Raw genomic sequence first — 10,333 nt, 5'->3', positions numbered from 1 at the left:
CTATCAAATCTTGCAGAGAGGTTGAGAAGGCAAGGCATCATGATGAAGAATACTGCGACGGTTCTGCCACGACATGAGCCGACGAAGAAAAGGCAGAGTGATTTTGGAATTATCAATTCCAAAACCAGGGTGGCATGTGTTATCACCAGGATTTGACCGAATCAGAGGTGGGCCGCGATCAAGATGGGCTTGAAGAATATACATGGAAGAATATACGTGAATCGGCCTTATATGCAAAGTTTGGGCTAGTTTGCCCGTGTATCTGTAATATAGTAGGATACGTGTCGGTTAGTTAGAGTTTGGCTCGTGCACGGTTGGGATTATTCCCACGTTAGAAAGTCTACGGACTATAAATATGTATCTAGGGTTTATGAAATAAACAACAATCACGTTCATCACAAACCAATCTAGGCGCATCGCCAACTCTCTTGTCTCGAGGGTTTCTTCCGGGTAAGCATCATGCTGCCTAGATCGCATCTTGCGATCTAGGCAGTACAAGTTTATTCGCTGTTCATGCGTTGCTCGTACTGAAGCCTTTTTGATGGCGAGCAACGTAGTTATCTTAGATGTGTTAGGGTTAGCATTGTTCATCGTATCATATGCTGTCGTCGTGCAACCCTGAGACATCTAGCTGCCCTTACACCTATCTTAGGTGTAGGGGCGGCACCCCGCTTGATCTTTATTTAGTAGATCCGATCCGTTATGGTTGCTCCTTGTTGTTCAAGGATTAGTTTAATATCTGCATAGTTAGGCCTTACAAACGGATTGAATGATCCAGTGGCGCGTAGGGTGTAGTTTGCCAGCCCTAGACAGGATGTTCCGGGGATCAACCTCATGTTGGTTTTTAGGCCTTGTCTAGGGACGGTTTACGATCACCGTGCGTGGCCGCCAGGCTCAATCACGAGTAGGATGTTCCGATTATGTGGTGAAAACCCTAAATCGTAGTAGATCGTTTTAGCTTTATATTGATCAAGCAGGACCACCATATATTCGTACACCTCGTGCGAATCATGGGTGGATCGGCTCTTTGAGCCGATTCACAGGACAACCTGAGAGCCGATCGAGGCTCGTATTTAATGTTTACGTGTATGCCATGCAGGAAACTAAGCGAGGCATCTCCATCACCTTCCTGACCAGGTATAGGTCAGGTGGCACGCCCTTGCACCAGCATCGGACGTGCGTGCCGAGTCTTTGCGGGCCGTCGCTCGGAGGGACCAGGGCCAGCCGCAGTCCTGGGAGCCTCCCGGCTCTACTGTGTTGCCCGTCGCTGCTCGCCGGTGGGTTTCTGACCGCAACAAAACTTAAAAACCTTGTAATAAAAATCCGTGTGCTATTGATGCAGAAGCCAGTGTATGTTCCTTTTTTTCAAAAAAAAAGAGAGAGAATACTTTAGTTACTTGTATCCAAGAATGATACGCCTCTCTATCATGAAACCCCACGATGCGGCCTATTTGGACTTGGTGCCACTTGGCATTTCGTTTATCATAGAGGCGCGTAGCGAAAACGTGTCCAAGAAAGAGGCCGCCATTTGCATCAGCTGTACAGAGATCTTTCTCAATACTGTACTCGAGAGAGAAAAATGCAACGCAACTGCACGTACTGCCTTGATGTTTGGGACAAAGTTTTCCTTTTTTTCCAAAAAAAAGGTGCAACATGGACATCCTTCCCAAAGCAAAGAACGGAGGAGGAGGCCCGGGTTGAGAAGGGCATGGGCCAGCAGCGACAAGCCCATCGCCGCATAGAGATGGCCGGCCGTGTGGGTGCGTAGACGTTGGGTCCACTTTTTTTTTTTATGGAACTCGATGCCACCAAGCGAGAGAGGGCGGGCTGCATGGGGCATAGTTACGCGTCGCATGTCGACCCGATCAGATTGGCCCGTTCGCATCTAACGGCGAGTATTCCATCCTTTAGAGCTTTGGCCAACTCCCCTGCTTATTATATCATCGTTATCCTTCTAGCTCGATGTGCTTAATCAAACTACATTCCTCGGTTCCCCACGGCCAACGGCATGTGCATGCTCCCTGATGGAAAATCTTCATTCCCCAACACGGGCACACGCCATAGCTTTGACCTGTTTGACCTCAGATCCATCGCCGATCTATTTGACCGGTCAAATCTCGGCCGCCAGTGGCAAACCTGGGGATTTTACCGTACAAACTGCATGGAACAGCGGCGCGGACATAGTATCTCTACATGATATAACGCAGACTAATCGAGTTTTTGGGACCAGGGTCAAATGGCAGGCTGCTCGATCTCATAGAGCTAGGGATGGCATCCGAAAGATATGGGCACAGGGGAGCCACCCATACCTGTATATGTTACCCCCGGCTTTGTTATCCATCATTCGTACCCATATACCTACTAACGGGTATAATTTTTTTTCCCATACCTCATAAATAGGTAACCGTGGGTACATATGTTTGCAACACATTAAGTTGAGCAAAAAATAGTTGTACACAAAAAAAATCCATAATTTAGAAATAACAACACATATTTTATGAACAACACCATATTATAAACAATATCACTAGCAAATAAACAACTACACATTAAAATATGATCACGTAAATAAGACATGGACTGTAGCAGTCATGGAAGAAAGGTGAAGCTATCCTAAGCAGGGACTTAATCCTAACTAATCCACCAGGGGGTGTGAAACTTGAGGCTAGACCTAGCTACATGGATACATGGTCAAGGAGTATTATGTATGTAAAAATATTATTGTGTAGTCCCTACTTGTGAAATTTTGGAGGGGTATATCGTTACGCTAGTATGTACTTTATGATCCGATATATGATATATGTACCTAATGGGTATATGATATACTTCCATTTATAAAACCATATGTACTTTTTTTTGTCACATATCCTTACGTCTAGTGTGATTTGGGTAATGGGTACACGTTGAGTTATTGTGGATACGAACAAAAATAGTTTGTATACCAAGTGTAAAAATTTGTGGAGACGTGCCTTCCGGCTCTTTGTTGGTAGTATTTCTAAATGTTGAATGCTTGTCCCTTTGACATATTAAATGCATTTTTCATATGCATCCACTCTTCAAATGGTAAAACTGATTATAGACTAACAAGGGAGATGATGAGGTGACAAAACAGAGGTGTGTTGTAACTGAGCGATGGCAAGATTGAGATTTCCATAGTCAAATGGCAAATTTGAGATTCGCGTTGGTCATAGTTGCAGGAACGATAGAAACCATTTGGGTAATGGGTATATGTCGAGCTATTGTGGAACGGTGTGTGATCGATTATCGGGGCAGAGGAGGTCGGCCGGGTACGCATATATTTGCGAGATTTGGGGGTGAGATTTTTTTTGAAACAAGGGATTTGGGGGTGAGATTGGGTTGTTGGAAATTTGGAATGGGGCCGAGAAAAAAAAAACCTCGTTTTTAAATAATGCCTTTGGACTTGGGTTCATGCGGATTGCCGATTCTCATGTCGGAAATCATGCGCGCGTGCGCCTGATCCCCTGGAAAACTGGGCTGCGTTGGCTTGCCCCCTTGCTTCATTGCCTGCTCCTGCTTTCCGTGTATCTATCGACCCCATCGTTCCTCTCGTGACCACGATTTGTGGCGATGGGAATGCTGCTTTGCTCCCTGCTGGACACGCACGGTGCGGAATGGAGCAACTGAACAAGACGATCGAATAGGTGACGCGGGGCGGACGTGGACCTAGGCGTTGGTACTTGTTGCCTATCTCGTATAGGCCAGGCAGACAAGATCGCGCGATCTCGGCCAACATTCTTCGGCGTCAGTGCGGTGGGTTCACGTCTAATCCAAGCTTTGATTACGAAGAAGGTAGCCCTCAACTTCAAATTCAGATTACGTGTTCAGATTCAGTCCCTTCAAATGCTTCCGCGCGTACAGACAAGGTGTAAACAAGGAGGAATAATATCTTGTACGTACCTTATCCTTGTCGCAGACTTGAGCTGTGTAGCTGTAGACGCACATGTGACGGGGAACCACGTCGGCAACCATGTGTCAGCTCAACTTGAGATACACGATAAATACCACAGGTAAGCTCAGGGTACCTCTTGTTATTCAAAGATAAAAGGAGCAGACCACTTGCAACATTCGAGCCCATTTGGAGAAGATATATGTTGCGAAAACTGAACCCACTAGGAAAGAGAACCAGCTTCAGTACACCTCCTCCCAACCTTCAGATAAATGCAGGTAAAAAAATAACCTTCAGATAAATGCAGTAAAAGCATACTACAACAGCAAGCCAGCAACAGCAAGTAGGAGTAGTAGCTGTCCGGCTCAAACCCCCATTTGAGCAAAACTGAGCCCACTTCCGAATACAACCACCTTCATTACACGTTGTCCCTACTCCCAACCTTCAGATAACTGCTGTAAAATTTTACAACCACAGCAAGTAGCCAAGTAGCAGCTCTCGGGCTCAACAACCCCAAAGTTTGCAACCGAAATCGGACCGCAAATGGCATCTTGCATCTTATTTGGTTGGCCGGTAACCTGTGTCAGGCCAGCAAGGCGCCAAGCAGTGTGAACCAATTCGCACGGCAGAGATTAAACCTATTCTAGCAACATGATGCTCCACAGGCTACGCCAATTTACACGACTAACAAGATGAGCACCCCGTGCCCGGCTTACTTAAGCAGCAACGTTGGCCAGGGCGTCAGCCACTTGCTGCGGGGTGGGCATCGCGGGAATCGCTCCTCTTTCTGTCACGGTGAGAGCTCCACAGATGTTTGCAAACTTCAGGGCTTCTCTCAGCCGAGCTTCATCCTGTTCAGGCCAGCAACAGCAAAGTAAGCAGAGCAATCAATCACACAGCCACCTTTCCGACTGGTGTTGCAATTGCAGAGTTGCAGAGAGGTAATAGTAGTAGGTTAGCTTGAAAAGTAGTGCCATCACAAGAACATGATTTACTTGTTTTTTGTATTGTTTAGACTATGATACATATGGGGTGCCGCTGAATAGTTCCCAAAACGTCAGATTTACACATTTACGGTGGATGCATGGAATAGGGCACATTCTTTCCTAGACTTCGCGGAGATGGTTATGTGTGTTGTAGCTTCATTTATCAACCTATCATGTCCACGCATGATACAAGATTACAAATACTTGCAAATAAGTGTGTCTACGAAATAACGTGTTGGCCAAGCAAGGGGTTAATGAAACCAAAAATCCAAGAGAATAGTATTAGAGAAATGATCATGCTGTCCATATTGTTGATGGCTCGGCAGTAAGGAATGGTAGTTATTATGCATTTTAACCACACACATTGGAGATATAAATGAGAGCAAAGAGAAAGCATCTTTAATGTGGAGTGCTCGCTTTATGTTTTAGAACAAGTTGCATAGAGTGTGCCTTATAATTGGAAATGGAGGGATTATGTACCAGGAAAATGAATAGCGCAGTATTGACAGTTTTAATGCTATTCTAGAACGAACTATTTTATTGGAAGATCAAATTGACACTGTTATTCCAGATATTTGTGGTATGACAATTACTTTTATAATGAAAGTTTATCATATTCACATTATTTCCATTAAGGAATTCCAATTTTCATTTATGCCACAGATGAGTAATTTGTCCGACGGATGTTTTGGACAGTTTCTCTAGACCACACCGGTTGTTTAAAATCCTCAACGAGGAAATTTTCGAGAAAAATGTGACAGCTAATTTACCAGGAAGTTTGGTGTACATGGATGCATCAGGTATTGAAACATATTCATTCATCATTCAATTAGTAGGAGTGCACATTCTTGGTTTGAGGATTGCAAAGCCTTCAACAAAAACATTTAAGAATGTCAGCTTTGTGGTTGCCGGCAGCTGCTCGGCCCTCGCTAATATGGACGACTAGGCTATCCGTGCCAGCGTTTATGTGGACAACGAAGAAGGTGGTGGGTTCTAGGGCTTGGATGCAGAGGATAAAAAATAACCTGAGCTCGCCAACATGCATTTGCTGAGGCTTGTCCTCAGTCATGATGAGTCTCTGAACTCAGAGTTACTTGGAATGGAAAGCTAATTATTTTCTTATAGCATTACCTAAGACCCAAACTGGACAGAGTTGGGCTCAGACTTCAAAGAACTCACAAACTGAACTCTTTCCGGATTACTCATTCTTTTTGAGCTCAACTCTTTGTCCGTCACTAACTCAAAGTTTTCCCTACATTGATCTTCCTAACATGTCTGCCTTCCTAGACTCAAACTGCAGCACCAGTCGCACTCCTCATGCTGCACCCTTATTTCTACCTCAGTACGCCAATGCAAATGTCCTTCTAGAACTTGGGCCCAAACCGCTTGTATAACTTCCCACAAAAGGAGTCCATAACATTTAGCATATTCTGAATCCTCTTCTCAATGAGGTAATCAAAACTACAAGTTTCGATACTGTGCAGATATCAAAACTATATATCACTTCTTCATTTGGAAATCATTGCATACTTCCATCTACAATGATATTCAGGAAGAGTTGTGTGTGCTTCATTGAGCGCACTCTACTACTCTACAGGCTGAAAAAGAAAACAAAATGAATATACTTACATTTCTGCCAGTACTAGTCATACCTGAAGGATTGAAAAATCCACAGCTAGCTTAGATAATATTCCAGCAACAAAGGCATCCCCAGCACCAGTGGTGTCAACAGCAGTTACCTTTAATCCACCAACTTTTCCACTAAATTCCTGTCGTTTCACAATAGAACAATATTTCATAATGTTATATAGACTTAGTTACACAAGACCAGTATGGCTGTGTGCATCAAACCAATGCAGAGGCAGGAGGTCATCCTCGTTTTCAGAAAAAAAAAAGGTACACAAGACCAGTAAGTGACTGCATGAAAAAGTGAAGGACGTTGTCATCTCCACCCTACAGGTCTGAACATGCTCACAACAGGTAAATTATTACACTACTTGAGGACAAGAAAAGTCTCCAAAGGACAATTGGCCAGCACGCTAGCACTACTCGGCTACACAACTCGGGTTTTCCTCCTCCCTTCTGCTACAAGAGTCAAGAGCAAAATCCATCTTATGCTCTACACCACGTATCTCTGTACTTCAGAAATATTTTTAAATGCTGCATGACTTCTACAATAATCAAGTATGGTCGAGGAGATACTACAAAAAGTCCGTCTGCATCTCAGAAATCACTTACCAACACAAGTACAGGTTACTGCAAACTTGCAACCACTGACCAGAGATAGTAATGAGAAATATATATGCAGGTCACAGATAAACATTACCTTAGAATAATATCTACAGCCATCTGGACCTTCAGTGACAAGAAGCAACTTTGTGTTCGGATGGATAAGTTTCTCAACAACAGAATCATCATATGGATCCTCCCCATTCGTCAAAAAGGAAATCTCCTCTGCACTGACCTATTCTCAAAGCAGGTGAATAATCAAGACAGTAAGCCTGTGGCGAACAAAAATAACTTGCAGGCTGCTGCTTGTTAGTTATTACCTTGATAAGATCAGCAGTGTCCCATATGCTCAGGATACCGTCTCTAGCATCATCAGCTGATGACCACAGTGGGAGCCTCAAATTCGGATCATATGAAATTAGTACCCCAGCATCTTTACCAGCTTTTGAAGCTGCAATATGTGCAGTTTTACATGGCTCGGTTATCAGACTTATTGATCCATGATGGAAGATTTTTGCCTAGCATAGTTGCCATGATAAAGTTTAAGTTCAGCTTTGTCACAAACATATTACATGATTAAATAACACCATGGTAGTAGAGAAGCATCGCTGCCATAACACCATGCAATATTCCTACCTTCCTGATAAGGTCAAGGTCAAGCTCTTTTTCTTCAAGCAGCATGTCTGCACTTGGATTGCGGTAAAACATAAATTCGCGTTCACCGTCACTTCGAAGTGTCACAAATGCCAAAGCTGTTCTAGCATGAGTATCGAACAGCAATCCTTGATTGTTCACGTTATTCTCCTTCAGCATATCAGATAGCATGTATCCAAATTCATCATCACCAACCTGCACGTGTTCACTGTTAAATACAGGAGCTGAGGAACACCATGTACACAAAGGAATGCATTGTGAAGTGCATACTGCATACAATATGGAATTAATGATATTGAGCACACCACACTTTAGGTCTCTAGATATAAAAATCATCTCATTTACCAAACAATTAATAAAAATCATCTTCCTGAAAGATCCTAAACATGGAAATCTTCCTTGAGGGTCACCAAACTTGCAGTTATCTCAGATCAATCATCGGAATATGCAAGCATGGAACCGGCTTCTTGGCACTTGTGCCGCTTTCATCGATCTCTCAATCTCGGTAGAGTAGAGAGGTGAGGTGATGTTGTACTCGTAGGCAAGGTTCAAGGTGTGTACTACCAAAATGTGTAAGCATATAGAACCATAGAAGCATTCAAGTCGACTGCAATAATGAGCAGGATGAATAATTGAATATGCGCAGGTTTCTACTAATGCAATGCATAAGCGCTGGAAAACTATTGCTAGTCATTCCAATGCTTCATATGAGTATGCGAACTAGTAGATGAATTTCTGGCAGTTTTAAAAGTGTAGAAACTTTTCTAGAAGGTCAAACATTTGAGACACGCCTAAGTGAAATTAATGGGACCAAGAGTGCAATTTATCAATAATATTAGAGGTCTCAATGCAATATGCAGTGTTAAGAAATTGTGTATTAAACGATAAATTGGAAGACTGATCTGCATGTACTTTCCTTTTCCAGGTTTCAGCTAAAGTGTATTTACACGCGCTTGATTTTTACTATTGTATTACAGCCTGCAGAAATAGGAAGAAGAAAAATATAAATTACCTTCCCAATGAATGCTGATGACCCACCAAGACGAGCTATTCCAACTGCAACGTTGGCAGGTGCACCCCCTGGAGCCTTCTTGAAGGCAGGTGCATCTGCCAATGATACGCCACTGACAGTTGGGACGAAGTCGATCAGTAATTCCCCAAAACACACCACCTGTGGAGAATCGCTTGTTCCAGGGGCGCCATCACTGTTTATTGCTTTGGTACGAACTACGGTTGAAAATATAATCAAAGAGGAATGATATCAAATTATATGGCCTTGACAGCAACATATATAAAAAACAACACAGCTTATCAAAAACAAAACATTATCTAGGAAACCAATCAAATCCAAATAAAGAAAAAGTTAAATCTGAGCAACCAACCACAATCATTGCACTTGGAACCCACTTCAGTCCACATAGACCTCCTGAATTGTAATTGCATGCCAACAGACCATGGTTTTAAGTTTGAGAAAACTACAGGACCATCAGAAGGACTTGCCTAACAGAATATGCATGCCAATCCCATTTAGACTGTGCAAATCATTTACATACAACAAACCAGCCTACTTTCCAGTCTTCCTCACCAGAAGAAATTTTCCATCATGCATACAGCACCTGACACAGAACCAACTTATCGATATCACAGCGCATGCTTCCCGACCAAGCCAGCGACACTGTTTTCCTCAACACAACAACTTCCAAATATAGGACAAAAATGAAGGATTCACCCATCCATGCCTCGCAGGTTAGGTAGGCATACCCAGTTGTGCATCTCTTTGCCTCTCGGACGGTTGACACGATAACGCTAGTAGCCTAGTACCCTACTCCAGGTTCACTGAGGCCAACCGAACTGCTTCAATCGCACGATTATAGTCTGTGTCCGGAGTGTCCATTTCACAAGGGGGAAAAAGCATGTGTCGGACAGACCTAAACCTACATTTGAACTACACATCAATGGGCTTGAAATCCGCCTGAATACGGACCCCAATCATTGGCAGGCAGCAACAACTACCTCTAACCAGTAACCGTATGGGTGGCATACGCTCGTAACGGAAAGCATATAGAAGCTATAGCGCGTGCATCCAGCAGAGTAGGATACCTGCGGATGCCCGCTGCGGCGCGGGCGCGGCGGAGGCGAGGGATCGGAAGGCGCGCCTGCCGCCGACGCGAGGCGTCGCGGAGGAGGGGAGGCAGCGGCCCGCGGCGCAGGGCGGCGACGCCGCGCGGAGAGCCATGGCGGGGCGGGCACGGCCTTGTGGGTACCGGCGACGGGCGATCGAGCGTGTCGCGCGCGGCGGGCGGAGCACCGGAGGAGAGCGGCGGAGGAGGCGAGGCGAGGCGAGCGAGCGGCTCTGCCTCCCGGGGGGATTGATTTGGTTTTTGCTGCTGCGCTGGCGACTGCCGACTGGGGTGGCCAGCTTGGGGAAGGGGACACAGGGTGTTCCTGCGAGACAAGGGAGGGCATCTTGGCCGTCCGATGCCCAACGGACGGCGCGCGATTAACAGCACAGCTCGGTCGCAGTAAATGGTGAAAATGCTACGCATTCCTACAAAAG

At 44.7% G+C, this 10,333-nt stretch overlaps 1 protein-coding gene across 1 annotated transcript; it reads right to left on the bottom strand.

Moving 5' to 3' along the window:
• Positions 1-4,303: 4,303 nt before the first annotated feature.
• LOC127317536 (probable fructokinase-6, chloroplastic) lies at positions 4,304-10,188 on the bottom strand. The gene is made up of 7 exons (XM_051348090.2): positions 9,877-10,188; positions 8,789-9,003; positions 7,759-7,971; positions 7,443-7,640; positions 7,220-7,357; positions 6,546-6,662; positions 4,304-4,758 (listed from the first exon to the last, which is right to left on the bottom strand). Exons 1-7 carry the CDS (start codon positions 10,010-10,012, stop codon positions 4,624-4,626), a joined length of 1,152 nt encoding a protein of 383 aa, XP_051204050.1. The 5' UTR covers positions 10,013-10,188; the 3' UTR covers positions 4,304-4,623.
• Between the last annotated feature and the right edge of the window lie 145 nt (positions 10,189-10,333).

Source organism: Lolium perenne, chromosome 7, assembly GCF_019359855.2.
Source record: "Lolium perenne isolate Kyuss_39 chromosome 7, Kyuss_2.0, whole genome shotgun sequence".
Taxonomy (NCBI): domain Eukaryota; kingdom Viridiplantae; phylum Streptophyta; class Magnoliopsida; order Poales; family Poaceae; genus Lolium; species Lolium perenne.
The sequence above is the reverse complement of the archived record's forward strand: the minus strand, read 5'-3'. Positions and strand labels throughout refer to the sequence as shown.